This window comes from Balaenoptera physalus (assembly GCF_965194825.1).
Source record: "Balaenoptera physalus genome assembly, contig: SUPER_7_unloc_3, whole genome shotgun sequence".
Classification (NCBI taxonomy): Eukaryota; Metazoa; Chordata; class Mammalia; order Artiodactyla; family Balaenopteridae; genus Balaenoptera; species Balaenoptera physalus.
In genome coordinates, this window is record NW_028126532.1 from 379,113 (window position 1) to 402,293 (window position 23,181).

General features: G+C 40.2%; 1 protein-coding gene across 4 annotated transcripts in view; it reads right to left on the bottom strand.

Annotated features, from left to right (window-relative positions):
* LOC309665287 (serine palmitoyltransferase 1-like) overlaps window positions 1–21,576 on the bottom strand; it is a 98,562-nt gene extending 76,986 nt beyond the window's left edge. For 3 of the 4 annotated variants that reach the window (XR_014266301.1, XM_082478920.1, XM_082478919.1), the window contains exons 1-5: window positions 21,392–21,576; window positions 18,604–18,711; window positions 15,533–15,627; window positions 8,302–8,395; window positions 7,645–7,717 (exon numbers count right to left, since the gene is read on the bottom strand). Coding sequence is in view for 3 of the 4 variants with exons in the window: in XM_082478920.1 (XP_082335046.1) it covers window positions 7,645–7,717; window positions 8,302–8,395; window positions 15,533–15,627; window positions 18,604–18,711; window positions 21,392–21,448 (427 nt within the window). In the remaining variant the exon portion in view is untranslated. The remainder of the gene's footprint in view (window positions 1–7,644; window positions 7,718–8,301; window positions 8,396–15,532; window positions 15,628–18,603; window positions 18,712–21,391) is intronic. The other variant, XM_082478921.1, reaches the window with a different exon arrangement.
* Window positions 21,577–23,181: the final 1,605 nt, after the last annotated feature.

Below are 23,181 nucleotides of genomic sequence, written 5' to 3' on the forward strand. Positions count from 1 at the left end.
CGATGTCTAAAATAAATAGTGTACCAGCTGGCTGTGAACTGGAAAACTTCCAAGTGTCTTAAAATGAGGCAGAGAAAATTTTTTAAAACTTTCTTTAGCTCTTTTAACTACAGCAGGACCCAAGTCTGGAGAACAAGATCAGAGTTTTACCACATGCTCTGCGCAAAGAGAACTCAGAAGTTGATACAGGAAGGATGCAGCCAGGCCCCTCCAGCCTTGGAGCTTCACGGGAGAAACGAGGAACTCTGAGGAGTAAAGGCAGACTTTCAGAGCCGTGGCATGTCCACTGAGGGGAACTCAGAAGTGTAGGCAGTGGCAGGGGGACCCAGACGTTCCCCAGTGAGGGGCGGTGGAGAGGGCTGATGGCCCGGCAGAGCCCTCCAGCTCAGATGTCGAGGACCTGTGGCTGGGAGCCTCGCTCCAGGAGACCCCTTCAGCATCAGCCTTCCCTCCAAGTATGCCCCTCCCTACCAGAGACATTCCTAGTGAGAAGGGGGAGAGGGAAAAGACCTGCAGGACTGAGATATACAAAAGAAACAACTTAACCCAGCTGGATACAAGGCTGGACACTGAGTGGACTAAATATTTCCAACAGAGACCTGGTTAGCCGTTAAGTGTGAGATTTCCACCAACTTCCGGGGAGGAACAAGTGAGTAAGGTCAGCTCAGCAACAGGAATAAACAACTTTTTAGAACATTTGAATAAAGTGTCTAAAATCTGTAAACCCACTCACTGATTTATCAGAGGCAAGTTAATCTTACTGTGATGCTTTTTAACTAGTAAAAGACAAAATTAAGAATTATAAAAGATACAACTTCACAAAGGACTAAATTTTAATAAGTAATTAAATGAGGGCTGTCCGACAATCTCATTCAATTGTTAATCAAACATTTAGTGAGTATCACATAAAAATACTCTGATAAGCACTGGATCAAAGAGAAATATAGGGTTTCTGCCACTTGACAAAGTGAGACAGCTAAGAGAAGCATCTGGCAGCTGTCAATGGAGAACTCGGAGCCCAGAGGGCAGATACAAGGCTAAGCTGTGCCTTCACTCCCCTGGTCTGAAGCACCTGGGTCCCTTCTACACTCAGAACTACAACACATTCAGAGTGACTTCTGACTAAAGGCACAGAGGTCCCTCGATTGTGAACCAAAGGCTGCTGGGGTGGGCGCCAGCTATTGAGTGAGAGATGAGAAGACACAGAGGGTCCGAACTAAATCTCAATTTGATGGCAAGAGAGGTATAGTGAGGAATTAGAAAATTTAGCAGCAATATCCAAATAATAAAATAAATTGAAGACCACTTCATTTGTAGACTTCTTAAAGGATGATACAGAATTGTGAAAATGAACTATTTATCCCATTCCAATTTATCCCATCAAGTAATGATAAACAACTAGGCATGCTTCTTCCCATTTATAAGTTAAAATGTATACCAACATAGCTTATTACATAAAAAACACATGAAATACCATTTGATTTCCATTACCAATCAGGTAGTCATTTTTATAGAAGTGACACTTTCATTAGAGCAACACTAAATAAATATGAGGTTTCACAGTAACGTGTAGAAGAATGCATCCCGGTTGATCAAAATGGCACCAAAAGAGTGCTTAGCTCTTCAAGCATCAAATCTGTGACATCAACACCACCAAGTCTGAAGACTTGATCCTGCTCCTGACTGCCCGCCCTTCCACGAGATATGCTGCCAGGGAAGTGTTGCAGGCAAAGTCTGGCAAGAACGAGGAAAGCAGCAAAGCACCAGAGAACCAGCTACGTCCATGCAGCTGAGCACGGGCGTGTCTCAGGCATGTCTTCCTTTCCTCTTTGTTAGTGCTCTCTGAGCACCCTGCCCACAGATAGGTCCCCACCACTCTGCTGCCTCTCACTTCTGATGAGACAGGAGGGCAGGTCCCCCATAGGAGGCCTCCTTCAAATTACAATGCTGCCTCTGAACTGGGAATTATCTATCCCAAATCTCAACAATTTAGCTAGCAGATGGACAACCCAAGCCACAGTGAATTGCTCTCATTCAGTATCTCCATTTTAAAAAGAAAAAACATGCTATGGATACAGACAAACTGTTTTTGCCAACTACAAAAAAGGATTTTAAATCATTCTGTAGCTCTAAATGACTCTCTTCATTGATTAGCAATAAAACAGTAAAACAATCTTGGCTTTGTTTTAGGGCTTTAGAGTTAGCTACCCAGTTGATAAAAATTATGTTAGTATTCTCATTATACATACTCATAGCCATTTTTATGTCATTGCCATAAAGTGGTAAGAAGAATCCCTCTACAATAAATCAATGACTTACTGGTTCTTGCCTAGTCCCAAAAGTTTAAAAAAGATGGGCCTTTCCTCCTCCTATCTAAAGACACTGGGTTTTAGCTGATGTCAGCCTTGCAAAGCAGGTTTTGTGACAGGTAAACACGGACAGTTGCATAACTTCTTTTGAAGTCTGATAGCTACTCTGCAAGGAAGAAACTCTTAACCCAAGGGCGGGGGAGGCAGCAAACAGAAAAACTACCGGGGGCATGTTCTTTAACTTTGGATGCCTATCTTCTGTGTGTATGATCCATTTCAACAATTAGTGCCACAGATTTGCATGCGTCATTCTCTCACTCACTGTTAGGAACCAATATGGTAGGCAAGAGGCCACGGAGGAAGGTGACCAGAAAGCCTGTGTCTTCTCAGCACTTGCTGCCCTTTCTGGCACCTGCTCCCTCACCAGAACGTAACAGATGGGAGGCAAGGCCAGGGCAGGATGCCCCACACCAAACACAAGGCCTGGCCATGGCAGTCATCACAGGGGGTTCAGACCTGGGCTCCCTCATTGCCAGGTGTGAACCATGGACAGGCCCAAAACTGCTCTGTGCCTCTCAGGTCCTTCCCCTGTCAAATGGTTAACACTTCTACCTGCCTCAAAGGATTGTTAGGAGAACCGCAAGAAAATGCTTATAAAACACTCACAACAATGTCTGGCATCGAAAAAGCAACATGCTGGTGTTTGTTCAATTAACTCAATATTTGTAGAATAAAAAAAAGTAATCTTTTAGAAGGAAAAAAGGTACGCTATCTGCTAATTAAGTTATCCAAATCCTGGATATTTAAGGACTATCTTATATTAAAGCCACTTGTTCAAGTTCCTATTTATCAGAATAAAAGGAGGTATTATGGCCTTCTTGATTGTTTTTCAGAGGAAAGACTATGAAATACCCAACTTTAGAACAGTTTAAAAACAACCAACTATATTTTCTCTTAAAATCTCCATAGTTTTGTGTTACATACTTTTTTTAAATCCCTTGAGACTTGGACAATTTTCTTAAAAGTACAAATATCACCTATGTACTCATTAGAACTTTAAAAACAGTGCTGAATGTTTTCCAAAATGTTTTCACATACGGTATCTAATGTGATTCTTACCAAAATGTTCTAAGTTGTGCAACTAAGATCATTCCCTGCCTACACTGCGAAAACTACAATTCCATGACTGGTAGGAAGAAGTGGCAGATCTAGGAATTTTATGACCAAATGCCCTTTCAACTAAAACATGCAGTCATGGTCCTACAACAGACAGAAAATATTTTTTAAAATAAACAAATGAACAATTGTTTACTATTGGCTCTAGAACACAATTACATGCCACTATCTCTCACCATGAAACTCTGCCACTAATTGTCTTTTGATTTAGTTTAAGACCAAAGAGTCAAGTAGGCAACATGTATGCAAAGCAGATCCCAGGCACAGGGATAAACCACATGTAAATGAGATCTGAATGCATTACAAACAAAACAATCAGAGAGGTTCAACAAGAGAAACTATCAAAGTGCATAGGGGCCCCATTAGCCTTAGAGGAAAGGAAGGCTCCACAACCTGATAAAATCACTTGACTGATTCTAAACTACACATTAAAACAATAAGATGAGAAGGTGGAAAACTTCGGATCCACACAGTCCTCACAAGACTATTTTAAGAACCTGCTGGGCCTTCAGGAGGCAGGAGAACATTTAGCCTAAGAAACTAGAAGAATTTTAATTCAACTGTCAATTTTCTTTTTCTGTGTTAATCATCTAGTATCATCTAATATGTTACTATGAAATAATAAACAGAAAATGTTTTAATAAGGAAATTTACTTTTCCAATAAGTGATTTTCATTCACTATCGGAAAAGTTGAGAAAAGAGCTAAAAGAGGGAGCATTTTCATCACTGAAAACAGATGCCTGAGTGATATTAGTACTTCCAGGAAAAGAAAAAGCCAAAATCAAAAGCAACCTTTTGGTGGGCCTGGGAAAGAGACCCTAGCCTCACATGTAAGCTACTAAAATGAGAGGAAAGGGAAGTACACTTCTGCTTTAATGCTCAGTACAAAGGGCAAATGTACCCTAAATATTCAGAATAATTTAATTATAGAGGGTATTTTATTTTTTTTATTTTTAAAATAAATTTATTTATTCATTTTTGGCTGCGTTGGGTCTTCATTGCTGTGCGCAGGCTTTCTCTAGTTGTGGCAAGTGGGGGCTACTCTTTGTTGCAGAGCACAGGCTCTAGGCATGCGGGCTTCAGTAGTTGTGGTGCACGGGCTTCAGTAGTCATGGCACACAGGCTTAGTTGCTCCGTGGCATGTGGGATCTTCCTGGACCAGGGCTCGAACCTGTGTCCCCTGCATTGGCAGGCAGATTCTTAACCACTGCGCCACCAGGGAAGTCCCAAGGGTATTTTAGAGATTTAAAATATAGCCTTAGCTGACCTCAAGTAGCTTCTTGAACTTATCTAACACTGAAATTTCAAGGTAATTTAACACAACTACAGTAATTTAAATGATTAGTTCCAGAATAAGGAAAAATACAGAAAATACCCTGTTGGAAAACCAAGTAAAAATACATACGATATACACATAAAGAAAGGAAAAAAGATGATAAGCAAGCATGGGCAACTGCTGAAAAGGAACAAAACAAGTTTACAGGAAGGACAATGTACTCAAAAAACAATACACATTATTCCAAGCTGTAGGTTTGGTGTCTTATTACAAAACCATCACACTGCCAATTAACCTTCAGCCTTTGTCCAGATACCACAGTCTGTTTGAACCTTCAACTACATTAGGATAAGGATGACACAGTGACCAATAATGTAGTTCAGAGTAGCTAATACACAATTACGTGTTCATTATATTGACTCTGGTGGCCCATTCAGACACTTGAAAGATGAAATCCAATTTAAATTTAAAACGCACTTGAACAGCACACCACATGTATGTGGTATGCTACCATTTTTGTAAAACGGGGGGGAAAATGTATGGAAGTGGTTTGCACACACTGAAAAAAGCCTGGAAGAATGAACAAGAAACTACTGATAGCAGCTGGCTTTTTTGGGGGCGGAATGGCCGTGGGGAGAAGACTTCACTATCTCTTTAAATCTTTGAGGTTTATATCATGGATTGAATTATTCCATCAAGAAAATTAATTTAGGATGGATCAAGAGGGTTTTATGAAAAGTGAAATAAGTTGGACAGAGAAAGACAAATAGCATATGATCTCACTAATATGTGGAATCTAAAAAACAAAACAAACAAAATAAAACAAAATGAAAACAGACTCATAGATACACAGAACAAAGGGGTGGTTGCCAGAGGGAAAGGGGATCAGGGGTGGGGAAAATTAGGTGTAGGGAATTAAGAGGTACAAAGCTCCAGTTATAAAATAAATAAGCAATGGTGATGTAACATACAGCATAAGGAATATGGCCAAAAATATTGTAATAACTTTGGGGACAGACAGTTACTAGACTTACCATGGTGATCATTTCATAATGTATGCATGTCAAATCACTATATAGTATACCTGAAACTAACATAATATTGTATGTCAACTATATTTAAATTAAAAATATTTTAAATCATTAATTTAACGACCCCCCCAAGTTTAGAGGCACACAGCATCCTATTACACATATTTCAGGTGATCCAAATGAAAAATTGACTGGGCAATTAAAACAACATATTTCCATAGCTCTGGGAAAACTGGTCTTGAAGATTTGAAACTTTTTTTCCACTAAATTCAGCAATAAATCTCTTATCGGTCTTCTCAGATTTAACTCCCGAGCAAGAGCCAAGGCCACACATGCAAATAAAATCTACTAGAAAGAGAGGCTTTTAAGAAAAAATTTCTTTACCCCGCAAGCAGATCATGGAAAGAAAGCCTTGTTGATCAGATTACAACAACCCTGTAAAAAAAATGTCTTTTCTAGTTTTCTAATTCTTATGAAGGAAATAATACCCTACCAATAAAAAGCAGGCAAACAAATCATGTTTGCACTAGGCTAGAGGAAAGAGGGAGCCTCTGATCTGAGCTCTTTTAAGTCTTTGATCTTGCCAGTAATATTGCAAATCAGAATACTTATTTTCTAGTTTTAGGGCTGAAATTAATTAGCTATGTGACCATGAGGAAGTCACTTAACCTCTCTGAGCTTTCTATTCTTCTGAATAGCTGGGATGCTGGAATACAAGATTTTAAAGATCCTTTTCAGCTGTAGGATTCTTGGACACCAACTCCCATCATCTGTTTCCAATAAAAATAATTTAACCACTAAATTAGCTAAGGGATAAAGAAAGGTGCTCCCTTAAATAAAAACATCTTAACTGTTAAAGTGAAAAAAACAAAGACCCAGAAATGAAAATGAGTAGAGAAGACAAAAGAGACTTCCCTGGCCCCATTGTCCCTACCCTCTGACATTTTGTAAACCAGAATGTTATTTCCAGTAATACACTCATTTGGAAAATTATTTAACAACATTTTTGAAATTTTCAGAAGCAAAGAACAATATACATTTAATAAAAAACCACCATAAAATTCCAAGGTCTTCTTTGATGACTCTGATTTAGGGAGTTCATAGTGTTTGAAATCACAACTCTCATGCTAATATGTAGTTAGCCCATCTCCAGGTCATTCACACACAAGGAAATCAATGATCCTTTGTCCTCATTCCAGAAAGAAAAGGGCTACACAGTGTATGACCTGCCCCATCCCCCAAATCCGTTCTCACTTTCCTCCCGGCACGTGGTGGCCGCCCAGCTAGAGCAACTTTCCAGTCCCTCTGCTGGGAGACGTGACCTGGGTTATGTTCTCACCAACAGAATATGGGCAGAATGATAAGCAACCCCACCCGCCCACCTGAACAGGTACCAATGCCCTGCACGCCTGCTCCCCCATACTCATCACCTGGCTTCGGCCACACAGACAAAGATGGTGCCCTCAGGCCTAAAGCAACGAGACAGGGAAAATCTGGGTTCCTGCATGACTACCAAGAGCAGAGCCACTCACAGCCGGACGCCTCCCCTTACAACTGTCATGCCCGGCAGAAACAGTTTCCTCACACCACTGTCTCCTGGGGCAAATGCAACAAGAGCTCGGGCTTTGCCCTACTGAGACAGTGTGCCTTAGGTACCTATGGCTCTTCTCCACAGGGACAGTCAGCCCCAGACCAGTGCATCTCCTACCAATGATCTCAAACACAAAATCTAGAAAGTTCGCCAGCTTATTACCACAACTCATTAAGGATACCTTTTCCAAGGAGTTCTGAAATCAAACTGAATCTTAATTCTTGAGAGCAGTAGTCTGAAAAATATGACAGAAAACATACCAAATGTGCCATAAAATCCTCTAGGTCCACAAGTTCCCACACCATACTTCTTTAGAGATGCCAAAGCTGCTGCCTTTGTGAAAGTAAAAAAAAAAAAAAAAAAAAAAAAATTAGACTGTAATAATATATCTTTAACAGTTTAAAAATGACATTTCCTATTCTTTAACCCACATAGCTCCCCAGTACCCTGGCTTTCCCTTTCTTAGTACTAAGACAATTCTAACAGGATATAAAGAAAAGAGGGATAGGAAGACTTAGGTATACGACTTAAAACATGGAAAAGTTATATTAGCTTGATCATTAAAACCTGGTTAACTCAATGCATTCGCACTTTCTGGCATTTGTGGGCATAGGTCTTTCCTCAAAAAATGTTTACTGGCCCACAATCCCAACAGGAGATGAAGCAATTTCCTAGATACATCTCCAACTATTACCTGGGTCTGGTTCATATAGTTCTCTGGTTGTCACCCAACACTAAGCCACATTAGGACACCCTTGCCTCCCTTTGTTGAAAACTAGGTTACAGCTCTGTCACTAAAGAGTAAAGAGTAAGTACTTACACAGCCCTTTCTGATATTCTGCATTTGTCTCTTATTTTATGTCCAGATGCTTATGTCAGTCATGTTATCTGTCCACTTCAGCATATGTGCTACTTACCTTGAGCCTAGGGTTATCCAACAATCCAAGAAAATTGAATGAGGCAAAGTTTATGCATTCTTTTCCATTCACCACAATGTTATGGCTTGGAGGGCTGGGGAAAGAGACAAGAGTGGTATACTTCAGCAGTCATTCTTGTTACAGGACACACATTATCAGCTGTCCAGAAGAGGGAAGGCGACAGGACACACAAGTGTTGCCATTCTACTCTGTTTGCATTCTAGCCTCCTATCTCTCTTTTTATTCTTAAAAAGTAAAATTAGACAATAGTATATTAAAAATCAGATACTCGGTCATTAATTCTACTCTTAATAGGTCACCCTGTACTACTTAAATAAAAAAAAGTGAGCTAGAATTCCAAGATGAATAGATTAATGGCACACCGTTGCTTTAGTTTTAAAACTCACTTAAGAAAGAAGTTGCTAAATAAAGTACCTGGAATGAGACAAACAGGGAGGAAACATAAAAAGATCAAGATCAAAGGTATGAAGAGGCAGAGCAAGCAACAATCTTACAGTTAAGTGGTTTAAAAATACATGTTACTAGGACTTCCCCGGTGGTCCAGTGGGTAAGACTCTGCGTTCGCAATGCAGGGGGCCTGGGTTTGATCCCTGGTGGGGAACTAGATCACGCATGCACGCTGCAACTAAGAAGTCTGCATGCAGCAACTAAGAAGTCCGCATGCAGCAACTAAGACCCGGCGTAGCCAAAATAAATAAATAAAAATAAATAAATATTAAAAAAAAATTACATGTTACCTACAGGAAGCCACCAAAAGAATAAGTAAGCGCTGTTCCCAATTTCTAAAGTTAATGCTGGAATACCATTTAAAAGGAATCCCCCTCATCCAAAAAGGGGGGAAAATAGAGTGGCCAGTTGCATAGGAGAAGCATGGATTGAGTTCAGCTGAGACAAGAGATGGGCTCTTGAGGAGACAACCTATTATGTCCTCTGCTGACAAATACTCTAGCTTTAAGTCATGCTTCAAAAACACTGGCCAAACTATGGGACGTGAGCTATTAAAGGGTTGTGAGATCAATTTACTTAGTCACAGCCAGCCTATTTCACCTAAACTAAGCCATAAGAATAGAACGGAATGGAAATGCACCAACAGGGCCAGGGAAAGGACGGTGGCACGGAACTGTTCTACACATGCATTGCTCTGTGCACTGGGCTGCTCTGTAAAATGCACTGTGGTCAGAAAAGACGGGGAAACACCACTCTCACTGGTATGTTTTAACAGAACTGGTTTTCTATGAGAAAAATAGCGAAAGATGCTGGGAAACCAGGGAAGGAAAAGAATGACTACTTGAAGTAAATTCACAAAAGCAGATGAACTCATACAAGACTCGGTGAAAAGAACATGGCTGTGGGGTCAGGCAGATCCCGTCAGTATTATGGCTACTGACCACTTCAGAAACTCAGGGATGTTACCTGGCCTGCATAAGCCTCAATTTCTTCATCTCTCAACTTGTCATTATAAGAGGTGTTCATTACATATTTTCTTCTTTTTTCCTATTGCTTCAAGAGCTTCTTCTCTTTCAAATAATCCACTGTTATTTAGTTTCCCACTTCCCAGGACTTCTTTAGTTTCATAAGTCCTCCCTGATGTGGAGGTGTTGGCACCCACAAAAAGATGAAAAAACAAAATATCCACGTAGACAAGTCTGTACTAACGGTTGCTGCTGTGAAAGTTGAGGCCATTCTACAAAAACTGTGACACACAGAGAAATCAAACTATCAGGAATAAGTACACCCAAAGCCCCTGACCAGAGTCGATAAGCTGCCAGCATGACGTAGGGATGCAGACATCTTGTTTCTGCCTAGCACATGGGGCAGGAAAGGAAAACAGTTTCCATGAGAAGTGGAAGGCTAACACCTGTGCCCCATGCAGGCTTGCAGCAGTAAGCCAGACAGGGCACTTAACACAGGAATACTGGAGCTGAAGACACTTCAAAGTTCCTCACAGAAGCAAATAAAACCGATACAGAAAGACATCTCCACAACAAGGCTTCAGAAGAGTCAAAGGAGGGAAAATAAAACCCTTCCCAGCCAAAACCCACAACCACACTATTAGTGAGAGTCAGTAATTACATAAGTGAACTTAGAAATAGGACAATGGTGCTTTACCAGAAAGAAACAAATACTACAGACCCCCATTAACAACAGGTTTGGCACTTGAGGGAGAACAGACAACTGGACGAATGAAAGAATCCAGAACTCAAGAAAACTGTGTATACAGGAACACCTCAGAGATACTGCGGGGTCGGTTCCAGACCACTGCGATGAAGCAAGTATAGCAATCAAGAGAACCACATGAATTTTTTGGTTTCCCAGTGCATGTAAAAGTTATGTTTACTCCACACTGTAGTCTATTAAGTGTACAGCAGCATTATGTCTAAAAAACAATGTACACACCTTAATTAAAAAATAATTTATTGGGACTTCCCTGGTGGTGTAGTGGTTAAGAATGCACCTGACAATGCAGAGGACACAGGTTTGATCCCTGGTCGGGGAAGATCCCACATGCCACAGAACAACTAAGCCCGTGCTCCACAACTACTGAGCCTGCGCTCTAGAGCCTTCGAGCCACAACTACTGAGCCCACGCACCGCAACTACTGAAGCTGCACGCTCTAGGGCCCGTGTGCTGCAACTACTGAGCCCACATGCTGCAACTACTGAAGCCTGTGCACCTAGAGCCCTCAACAAGAGAAGCCACCACAGCAAGAAGCTTGTGGACCACAACAAAGAGTAGTCCCTGCTTGCCACAACTAGAGAAAGCCCGCGTGCACCAACGAAGGCCCAACGCAGCCAAAAATAAATAAATAAATAATAATTTATTGCATTGGGAGTGGCCAAGATGGCAGACTAGGAAGACCCTGAGCTCACCTCCTCCCATGGGCACACCAAAATTACAACTATTTACAGAGCAGCTATCAATGAGAATGACCTGAAGACTAGCAGACAAGATCTTCCACAACTAAAGATATAAAGAAGGAATCACAATGAGATGGGTAGGCGAGGTGCAGACATGGTATAGTCAAGACCGATAACTGCAGGTAGGTGATCCACAAATGGGAGAATAATTACAATTGCAGAAGCCCTTCCCAAGGAGTGAGGGGTCTGAGCCCGACAAGAGGTTCCCCAGCCTGGATGTCCTGCACCAGGAAGATGAACCCCCACAACATTTGCGTTTTTTTAAAAAATTTATTATTTATTTACTTATTTTATTTATTTTTGGCTGCACCGGGTCTTAGTTGAGGCATGCGGGATCTTCATTGAGGCATGCGGGATTTTTCGTTGTGGCACGTGGGCTTCTCTCTAGTTGTGGTGTGCAGGTTTTCGCTTCTCTAGTTGTGGTGCGCAGGCTCTGGGGTGTGTGGGCTCTGTAGTTGTGGCGCAGGGGTTCCAGAGTGCATGGGCTCTGTAGTTGGCAGCACGTGGGCTCTCTAGTTGAGGCGCGAGGGCTCGGTGTAGTTGTGGTGCATGGGCTTAGTTGCAACACTGCATGTGGGATCTTAGTTCCCTGACCAGAGATTGAACCCGGGTCCCCTGCACTGTAAGGTGGATTCGTACTAGACCACCAGGGAAGTCCCAAACATTTGGTTTTGAAGGTCAGTGGAGCTTCCTCTAGGGAGAGCCATAGTGCTGTGGGAAACAGAGACTGCACACAAAATCTCAAACACTCCAGGACCCAGGGCAGAAGAAGTAATATGAAAGGAGCTACTATGAACTACTTCATGAACTACTTCTATGAACTACTTCATGCCAATGCATTTGAAAACAAAAGAATTAATGAACAATTACTAAATGGCAGTAACAAAAACTTACTCAAAAAGGAAATATGAACAGCTTTAAAAACTCACTGAAGACATTAAATTCATGATTAAAAATCTATGCTCAACAGAACAAACACAAATAGTGTTGCCAGGAAAACTATAAGACTAATATACCTCTGATACCAAAGCTGGGCCAGCACAGTAAGGGAAAAGAAAAAGACTAAACTCATTTTTCAATACTGATGCTAAAAATACCAAATATTAGCAAAAAAAAAAAAAAAATCCAACAATTAATAAAAATTAACCAAATAGTCATGCTTAAATAGGGTTTATCACTGAGTTGTAAGAGTTCTTTTTATATATTTAATATTTTGGATACTAGCCCCTTAACAAATATATGACTTGAAAATATTTTCTTCCATTTTGTGGGGTTTTGTATCATTTCTCTAGTAGTGGACTTTGAAGCACAAATGTTTTTAATTTTAATGAAGTCCAGTTTGTCTATTTTTTCTTTTGCTGCTTGTGCTTTTGTGTCATATCTAAAAATCTCTGGCCAATCCAAGATTATGAAGATTTACTCTTTTGTTTTCTTTCTTCTAAACTAAGAACTTATAGTTTTTGCTCTTAAATTTAAGCCCATGATTAATTTGAGCTAATTTTTACACATGGTGTGAGGTCAGGGTCCATCATCATTCTTTTACATGTGTATATCCCCTTGTCCCATCACAATCTGTTAAAAAGAGTATTCTTTCCCTACTGGATTGTCTCAGCATTCTGTTGAGAATCAATGGACCATAATTTAAGGTTGTCCACACATTTTTAAGAGTAAGACACTGAAATGCTAATTGCAAGCACTGTGTAAATGGGCTTGGCTTCTTTGTAAATGGTGGGCTTCACTCTATGATAATGAGACACAGACTTGTTTATTCATCTGTGGAGACCCCAAACTCAAAATTTTCTGTTTTTATTCTCTTGACTTTGAGTTTCACCAGAGAGGAATCCTCCAGTGAGGTGTACATGAGGATATAAATCTGGTTTCCAACTTTCTGAAAGCTGCGTTGGAGGAAACGGGATTAGCATCCCATTATTCATTATATACTTGCTTTGTTTTTAGAATGGCACCCGCCTCCTCACACATTCTTAGGACTTCCAATTTATATTTAGCCTTTCCGGAGAGTAAATCTCCCATCTTTCTGCAAGTCTACAGAGCTGAAATCTGGGGTGAGGATGAGTGGCATGGTTGCTTGCAATTTTTCTCGTAAAAATTTATGTATATGCTTAATTAATGTAAAAAAAATCGATCAGTACAATTTAATATAGCAATGAATTAGAGGAGAAAACTCACAACCATCTCAATAGATAAAAAAAAAATTTAATAAAATTTAACACTGACTTTAAAACTAACAAAAAGTTCCCTTAGCAAACTAGGAAGAGAAAGGAAGGCCTATAACACCATACAGGTTATCCCTTAACAGCCATCCGGAACAGGATACAGAGGCCCTTGTTACCACTCCTATTCAACACTGCATGGTAGGTATCCTAGCAAATGCAATAACACAGAAACAAGAAGAAAATGATGCCTCATGACAGAAGTGAAAACTCTCTGGAACCCAGAGACGAAGCTATTAAAAGATATGCAATGTTAATTTCCTGGTTGTGATACTGTACTATAGTTAAGCAAGATGTTACCACTGGGGGAAACTGATGAAGGGTATATGAAATCTCTCTGTATTATTTCTTACAACTGCATGTGAATCTACTATTATTTCCAAATAAAAAGTAGGGAAAAAAAAGTTAAGCAAAATCTTTATGAAGAACGTTATGTAACTTCTCTCAGAGACATAAAAGACCTAAGTATACAAGTGACACACAAGGTACGTGGTGAAGAGATTCAGTATTAGCAATATACCAATTCTCTCCAAATTAATCCATAAATTCAATGCATTACTAGTCACAAACCCAAACCCATTTTCTGGTCAAATCTGAGCAGCTAAACCTAAACTCATAGTGAAGAGTCAAGGATAGCCTAGACAATTGTGAAGAACAAGGAGGTGAAGGACTCACTCTAGTCAAGGCCTATTATTAAGCTGTGGTATAAGCGAGGTTCTGGCACAGGGAGAGATAAATATACCAAAAGAATAGAAATAAAACCAGAAACAGATCCTTTATAAGGGAACTTGACATATGAAAGAAGGGAAATTTCCAATCAGTAGGTAAAAAATGGACTATTCAACTAATAATGTTGGGACAACTAACTGTCATACGGAAAACAGGCAAATTAGACCTTTGTGGTAGGAAGGATTTTATAACCATAACATTAATGATTGGTAAGTCTGATTTCAGGACAAGTAAAACTTTCATGAGACCAAAGAAATTCACGAAAGTGAAGAATACAAGCCTCTCTCAGATCAGACCAGAAGTAGAAGGACATACTCAGGAAAATATCCTACAACATATTTTTAAATAGAATACTAAACACTTTCATGGCAACAGGCATGCTGTGGCAAAAGTATAAATATAAGCAAAGGAAAAACATCTACCAACTTCAAGATGGTGGTTATCTTGCCTGGGAGGCAAGAGTAAGTGATAGATGGGAAGGGATTTCTTTAGTGATACACTTGACCCCTGAACAACATGGGTTTGAACTGTGCAGGTCCACTTATACACAGATTTTTTTCAACAGTAGATACTACTGTACTACATGATCCACAGTTGGTTGAATCCATGGATGTAGAACCACATATCTGGAGGAACTGGGTATCTGGAGGGCTGACTCTAATTTATATGCAGGTTTTTGACTGCCCAGAGGGTCAGGGCCCCTAACCCCCATACTGTTCAAGGGTCAACTGCATTTCTAATGTTTTATTTCTTTTAAAAAATAGATTTAAAGTAAAGAGAGCAAAATGTTAATACCTATTACTTCTGGGTGGTAGATACATATGTGCCTGATATTTTCTGTATACTTCAATTTAAGAAATAAAAATAAAAATAAATAAAACACTGGAAGCCAGGAGGTAGGTAGCATAAGTGAGCTGAAGTTTCATAATTCATATTGTGAAAGTCAACAGGCACTGCCTATCATTAATCAATCAAGAAACAGTAGTGTAAGCATACTGCTAATATCTAGTTATGAAGGTAACCTCCAACAGATCTAAAATCAGAAACAATCCAGGTGGGAAAAAGTAGGAATGCTGTTTTTCATTTTAACTGTCTTCCCATTTGAAATATTACATGTGTGTATTACTTTAAAAAATATATATATATATTTTTAAAAAGGGACAAACTCAGAAACCCAAATTGGAGACTATTAAAAAGCAGTTTCTGATCTCCAGAAATTTCTAAAAATCTTATTTCAGTTAAAAAAGGAATACTATATAAACCACTGTATACTTTGTTGAGTTTACCTACAGGAAACCAAATATAAGCCCTTGACTAGCAAAAACAATTTACCCTGAAACGATGTTGTAGTTGAGAGCAGGATGGTCTTTTGAGACAGGAGGAACAAGAGGTTCTGGTTGCCACTCTTCAATCAATTCTTCCTTTTCCTACAGGAGAAAAGCAGTTAAAATACAGTGCAGTGCTAATTACTGGACAGCAACTCTAGCGGTATCTAAGCTGTTCGTTGTAATGGAACCATCATAATGAACACACTGCTAGACACAGACGTCCAGCTGCTGTGCCTGGAAATGACACAGAGTCACTATTGAGTTTTGTGCACTTAACCCCTCACCTCTTTCCTTATCTCAGGCTAAAGGCTCTTTTTCCATGAAGCTTTGTGGCTGACTGGAAATTTCTTAAAAACTGTATTTCTATGTTCAGGATTTTTCACTGTGGGAAGTAGGAAGTATAACTGCTACTGATGATAAAACAAAAAGTCTATAACACAAAGATGAGAGGCATGACTGCAGGTAAGGGAGCTCAGCCTCTACTGCAAGATATGACAGACAGCCATGCCTTAAGTTCTTACAGGCATGACTGTCACAGGAAGGGATCAACTAGACTACAAAGCACTGTTTCTACAAGCCATTGGCAAGGATTCAGAAGTAACTGAAATATACCAAAAGACTCTCTTATAATAATTATTGTAGTAGGATTTAGTTGTTTGGAAATTTCTCATAAAAAAACCACTTTATTCTTTTTACCTGTTATTTCATGCATTCCAAGTATTTTGACTATTTTGAGTTTCTTATCCTTTCTTGAACTAGAAAACAATGTAATTTTGAAAATGTAGTCTGGATGTACAGGATGAGATGAGGCACCTGATGAACATGACAGCCACAGCAATTCTTGCCTTACATAGGCCCACTCTCAATACTTCTGTTTTCACACTCCTGTTAAATGCTTCCGTGCACTTTTCTCCTAATAGGCAATTCTAGGGCATGGCTAGGAGCATATTCACCTGATGCTCAGGCACTCAAAAATGCTGGCTGAGTAAATCAGCCAGTAAATTCCTCATCTCTTTCTGCCAATGACTGCACAGAACAGCAGCCTGAACAAGCCTGACGTATGTATCATGCATACTGTCCACTTGCTACCACAGAGACAGATCTGAGAATCAACTCAAGACTGCCTGGTATTCAAGAGTCTCTGCAGGGGACTTCCTTGGTGGTGCCGTGGTTAAGAATCCGCTTGCCAATGCAGGGGCTATGGGTTCAAGCCCTGGTCCGGGAAGATTCCACATGCTGCAGAGCAACTAAGCCCGTGCACCACAACTACTGAGGCTGTACCCTATAGCGCGCGAGCCACAGCTACTGAGCCTGCCTGCCACAACTACTGAAGCCCGCACACCTACAGCCCGTGCTCCGCAACAACGGAAGCCACCATAATGAGAAGCCTGCGCACCTCAACGAAGAGTAGCCCCGCTCGCTGCAACTAGAGCAAGCCCACGCGCAGCAACAAAGACCCAACACAGCCAAAAATAAAATTAATTAATTAATTAATCATAAAAAAAGAGACTCTGCAGACCTATAAAACTGAGAAGGGCATTTCTTCTTTGTTGCCATAAGTTAAGCTTTAGAAACACTCATGTAGTTTTTTTTTCTTCCACAGCTTTTAGGGTAAGATGTCAGTGATTACTGAATCTTGCTCTAGGTAAATTCTGCTTTTAGAGGGTTATCCTAAAATTATGTTTCAGTATCCTTCTTTTAAAATGCATATTTGTGTGGATTGACTTGTTTAAACTTAAACTAAGAATATTAGGAATGATCAACCCCTTAAAAAGTTGGGCTAGAAATCTATTCCATGGCCTCATAATCATTCACATGGAGTTCCTAAATACTAAGGGAAAAAAGTAGAGACAGGATTTCTGGCCCAGATAGCCCAATCTTACTGCAATACTATCAAAAGTGTGTTCTATGGCACACTAATCTCACAAGGTATTCATAAAAAAAAGGCAGGGGTGGGGATCTATGGTCAAGTTTAGGGCAGTTCTCCAAACAGCAGTTCAAATATCCACTGTCATATTAAAGGTTACAAGAAATCATGCAATGAGACACCTCTTTAGTCTCTTTACCCAGGTTTCCAAAACTTATTTGCCCTAAGAACCATTTGCTGCATATCCCATATCCCCTAGGGGGGATACTGCCTGACCATCTCATGACAAATATTAATGATCAGGACAGCAGGGGCAGCCAGTGAAACCAGGGAAACAATCGCCACATTGCTGTAATTCCATTCCACTTGCACTTCCTTCTGTGAATGCTCCAGAAGAGAGCAGTGCTCCATCATTGTGCCGCACTCAATGCTGCCTTGTGAACCAAAGTTTCAGGCATTTTTGTGGGAAAACATCTCTCACCGTCTCTGTATCCCTAAGTAGTATTCTGGCACACTGCTACAGAGGCTGGATAAGGAAACAATCCAAGCTACAGAAACCACACTGCAGTCAAAACTGCTCTTCCTCTCACACCTGGGGCACAGTTATTAAGTGTTTCTACGTGCGTGAGAAGGTAGGGGATTCCACAAACCCCTTGGTCCCTCATACTAACAGACTCGAAGTGGGCAGGACTGCAAGTCCTCTCGACACTTCTGCTTCCTAAGGTTTGCCTAGCTTGGGCTGGAGCTGGGTCCCTTACCATACAGAACACATCAAAATTTGATTTGGGGTGGGAAGGTGGAGAGCAGTGGGATGGGGAGGATTCTTTCTAACTCTGAATTTCCTTTATAAAGACCACAGGGAAAACTTTCATTCAGGCTTCAGGAATAGTGGTGCTTTTCCCGAGCAACTCATGTAATCTTTCTTGTATACGGACATTTGAAATGCAGCATGCATCCATGCTTCCCGTCCAGCATCTAGTACGTTCCCAGGCTGCTGTTTACTCCTAGCAAAGTATAAAGGCCTGTAACATGGTACTGCTTTGTGTATTCACTTTATCCCTGGCTTCCCCGTATTTTGCTTACCCTGATTTCCTTACATTCCAGAAAATATTTTAACATTGATAGTTGAGCCACCACAAGTCCTTTTTCGAAAGATGTAGCAACTATAATCATACACCAAATAATAAAATAGAGATTTAACTTCTTACCTTGACTGTAAGATCAGATCGTTCTTGTAACTTGTAAGTTTTAGAGAAAAGAAGTCTGATTATCCAGAGTATTAAAATTCCTTCCAAAATAAGATGATAAGCAGGAGCCTAGGAGTCAGTCAAAAACAGAAGCAAACAAGAAGTGAAATAAACATTTCCAAAACCTGCACATAAAATTTAATTCACTTGCATATACTGCTCCCATGACCTTTAACCTATTTATTACTTCTTAAAATTTACTTTCAAAGCGCACTTCATTTCTACTCATTCCTTTTCCCATTTCTAACAGAAGGCAATTTCTCCTACATGAAAAATCTCTAAAACTGCAGCGTTAGGAATAAAAACATCTTTAGGAATAAAATTAATTTTTAAAATTAAATCTGACACAGAATTCCAATAGTCAAACAATATCAACTATCAGATCCTTCAGGTAATTTATATTTTTACTGGTGGGAAATGACTGTAACAAACATTTCACAGCTTCACAAGCCTTCTACAACCCCCACATACCATGGATAAATTGAGAATTATTTGGACACCAGTTTCCATAATTCTCAAAAGACTTTTGCACAACTTACTATATTTCCTGTATCCCCAATAGGCCTCTTTAAATTCTCCTTGGAACGTGGCAGAGAAAAAAAGACTTTATAAGTGCTTAAAGAAATAGCAGGTCTCTTTTCTACCACAGTTCCCCAAAAGTATGTAGTGTTTTCCGTGTCAACATCCACAAAGGTACCTTAATGAAATTATCCACATCAGGTCTTCTTTTCAACTGAACATTTCCAGGATAAAAGCCAGGCTGACTTCTATGTCTTACACAACTAGATACAGTAAGTGCATATAAAAGATTCCAGATATCAACTAAACCTCCATAAGTCAGTTATCGGGTGCTACATTCCAATAGGTTGTCATTGAAAAGTCATTTAAAAGAGGTATTTATGCAAGAGGGAAGATATATGTACATGTACAGCTGATTCACTTTGTTATAAAGCAGAAACTAACACACCATTGTAAAGCAATTTTACTCCAATAAAGATGTTAAAAAAAAAAGAGGTATTTAGAAACGTAAATACAAATTATTTTCAAACATTAGACAAAAAAAAAGCAATGATGATTCACAATAGTTAAAAAAGTTCAGAAGGGGGGACCAGGGAAACTGCTGACTATTTCATAAATAAACTTTCAGGTCATTGGACAAATAACTTTAAAACTCCATACATGTTACATATGTATGGGTACACAGCAAGACTCCTCAAATTCTGCATACACCGTGCACAGAAATTAGAAGCAAAACCAGAAATCTAAGACTATTTTTAAAATTTGCTGATCCCTCCTGACTATAATTCATTTAAGAATGAGGACTCGACTAAAAAAATCCTTTTGGTTTTATCAGTAATTGGATTATAGTTGACAAACATAAGTCCAAGTCACTAAACATTCCACTCCACAAAGAAATCCTAAGAAAAGTTGAAATGTCTACTGAATTAATAAAAATCACAAATGTGGCTTCTTTTCTTCCCTAGGAAATGGTACATAAAGGAGACCTTCTCTCAAGTCCCACTCATGGTCAATACCAGGGTATGAGAAGTTACATAGTCAAAGGGCAGTCTTCAAAAAGGCAGCAACAACATATAGTAGAAATTATTCATTTCTAAAAAAGAAATCTTAGATTTTAGTGGTTCTTCTTAGTCACTATAATCTACCTAAGGCTGGACATCACCTAAGCTCTATTTGCTCTCTTAACTGTTTTTTTTCAAAAAGTCCTGATGGGTTTTGCAATAATACATCTTGCATCAGCACCCTTACCAGTAAACGCTATATTAAGTTTTAAGAAAATTATCAAAAGGAAACAGATTCACTTTAAGTGAATGTAAGCTCTGTAAGCACAGGGACTTCTACCTGTTCCCTCATTGCACTATTCCTAGCATCTAGATCTCTGCTGTCCAATACTGTAGTCACTAGCATCATTCAACTATTTAAATACACATCTAAATTAAATTAAATGAAAAATTCAGCCCCTCAGTTGCACTAGCCACGTTTCAAGCGCTTAACAGCCACATGTGGTTAGTGGGCTACTGTACTGAACAGCTCAGAGAACACGCAGAAAGTTCCATTGCACAGTGCATGGAAACTCACTAAATGTCAAATGAATGAACATTCTCCAAGACTGACATTTAAATTTCATATTATTTTACCTACTTGAAACAGCTGGCCTTTCAAAAAAGCTCCTAACTGGTCTTTCTTTAAATTTTTACTAAAATAATTTTATCTTTACAAGACAGAAGATGGGACGTAGGCGGGAAGAATGACAAACTATTTCACATACCTAAATCATTCGGCTTCCTTTCTAACCCCACGTCCCAACAAAAACAAAGTCCAACTTATTACAATTCTTTCCCCTATTCCCTGCTCCACAGTTCCGAGAACCTGTCTTCCCTGGGACCTCTCCAGACTGAGATTTTCCACTCTACTTTCATCACTCCGTTTTACCATCAGTCCCAACTCTTGTTTTTGACTAGCCTCTCTCCTGTATCCGGGCAGGACCTGGAGAGGGCTCCGCGCTCGCAGCAGCGCAATACGAGACCCCCGGCTCCGGCTCCCGCCCGTGCCTCCCTACATTCCGCCACTGGGAAATGTGTGCGCCTATGAGCCTTTCCAGCGAGGGACGCCGGGGGTCCGGGCGTAACTGGGCCAGGCCTGCCCAGGCCTCAGACCAAAAATCCACACAAAACGTCCCACCTCCCCAGGGCTGGGTGTGGTCGTGGACCCCTGGGGCCGCCAAGCTCACCTCGTAGAGCGCCTGTACCATCTCCACCAGCACCCACTGCTCCGCCACCGTCGCCATAGTTAGCCGCCAGGGTTTCCTTCCGGAAGGCGGGCCGCAGGCCCGTCAGATATTGCGCGGCGCGGTCCAGTGACGTCTACACGCCCGGAAGGCGGGGCTGCCGTGAGTTGGGCCCCGCCTTCTCGCGCCTGCGTACTGGGCGGCCGGTGGCTGCGCTGGCTGAGGAAGGTTTCGGGGTGGAAGGTCAACTTGAGGTCTCGCTTGGGTGAGGGGAGGGGTGGGAAGCGGCAGGCTGGTCCCCGCAACAGGTATTCACAACGTGGCCATTATGTGCCAGACCCTGTGATAGGCTCTCAGGATGGAGAGATTTTAATAAATGGCCCTCGTGCTTGTTAGGCAGTTGGGTGCAGGGAGTTATTAATGCAATCGCAAACATATTCTTTGCTTTTAAATTACATAAGTAATGCAGGAATGCATTATCGTAAAAAAAAATAGACAACTCTTATATAGCACTTACTGTGTATAAAGCCTAGTCTAAGGATTTGCAGGTATTAAGCCATATAGGAGTTTGGTGTGGAACCTTCAAGAGCCTCTGTATCCCAACGTGGTGTGCACACACACTTCGGTTGGATTTCTTAAATATAACCGGGAGCATAGGGACAATATTGTTCTACAATTGCTTTTCTTCCATTCTTTTTTTGGCTATAAATCTTGTGTTTTTAATCAACGAAGAAGCCTATTTATTGGAATAATTTGTTATGTGTATTTCTCTTTCCATTTTATTTAAACATTTTCCTATTGGTGAACACTTAGGTTTTTTCTACTTTTTCACCTATTACAAACAATGCTACAGTAAACATTGATGTGCCCTATTGTCTTTCTGTGCGTGTTGGGGTATATCTGACAAGTTTCCTCAAAGTCGAATTTTACTCAATATGCATGCTAATGTCGATAAATACTGCCATACTGCTCTCCAGAATGGCTCAACCAATTTTAAATGTTTGAAAGTGTATTCACGCTCTATCTCATGATGGATATTATCAATCTTTTAAAATTTTTGGCCAATTTAATTTAATGGAGATAAAATGTCTCCACTGAATTTTACTTTCCATGCTGCTGGTTATTCATGGTTATTCTTATATGTTTATTGGCATTTGTAGTCCGTTTGTGAATCATCAATTCATATTCTTTGCCCAGTTTTCTATTAGTTATTTTTCACTTTCTAATGGATGTATGGAAGTTCTTTATGCATTCTGAATATCTTATATTTTCCTATTTCATATGTGACAATTATTTTTGCCCAATTTCTGTCTAGTTGTTTACATTGTCTTTTGTCATACCTATATTTTAATTTTTATGTAATGTGTCAGTCTGTTCCTTTATTGCCTGTGGGTTTGTATCTTGCTTAGAAAGACCATCTTCACCACACTTAGGTTTTCCTCCCACGCTTCAGTTTGTTGTTTATAGTTAGCTCTTTAATTATTCTGGAAATGATATTTTTGTATGATGAGAGGTATGGGCCTTTATTTTTTCCTAAAGGAATAACAATTTTTCTCAGTGCCATTTATTTGAGTAATCCTGATTTTCCCAAATTCTGTGAAATGGCACCAGCACTATGCACTGCACATGAAGTTGCCACTGTGTACCCGATGGTGTTGGTGCCCTGGGATCCAGTACCATGCTTGCGCACGCTGCCTCGCCCAGGTGCATTCACTCCCAACAGCCAGCTCCTGCAGTTTTCAGAGGCCTACCTTCAGGCTGCCAGAACCCATGTTTCCTACTCTCATGGAGAA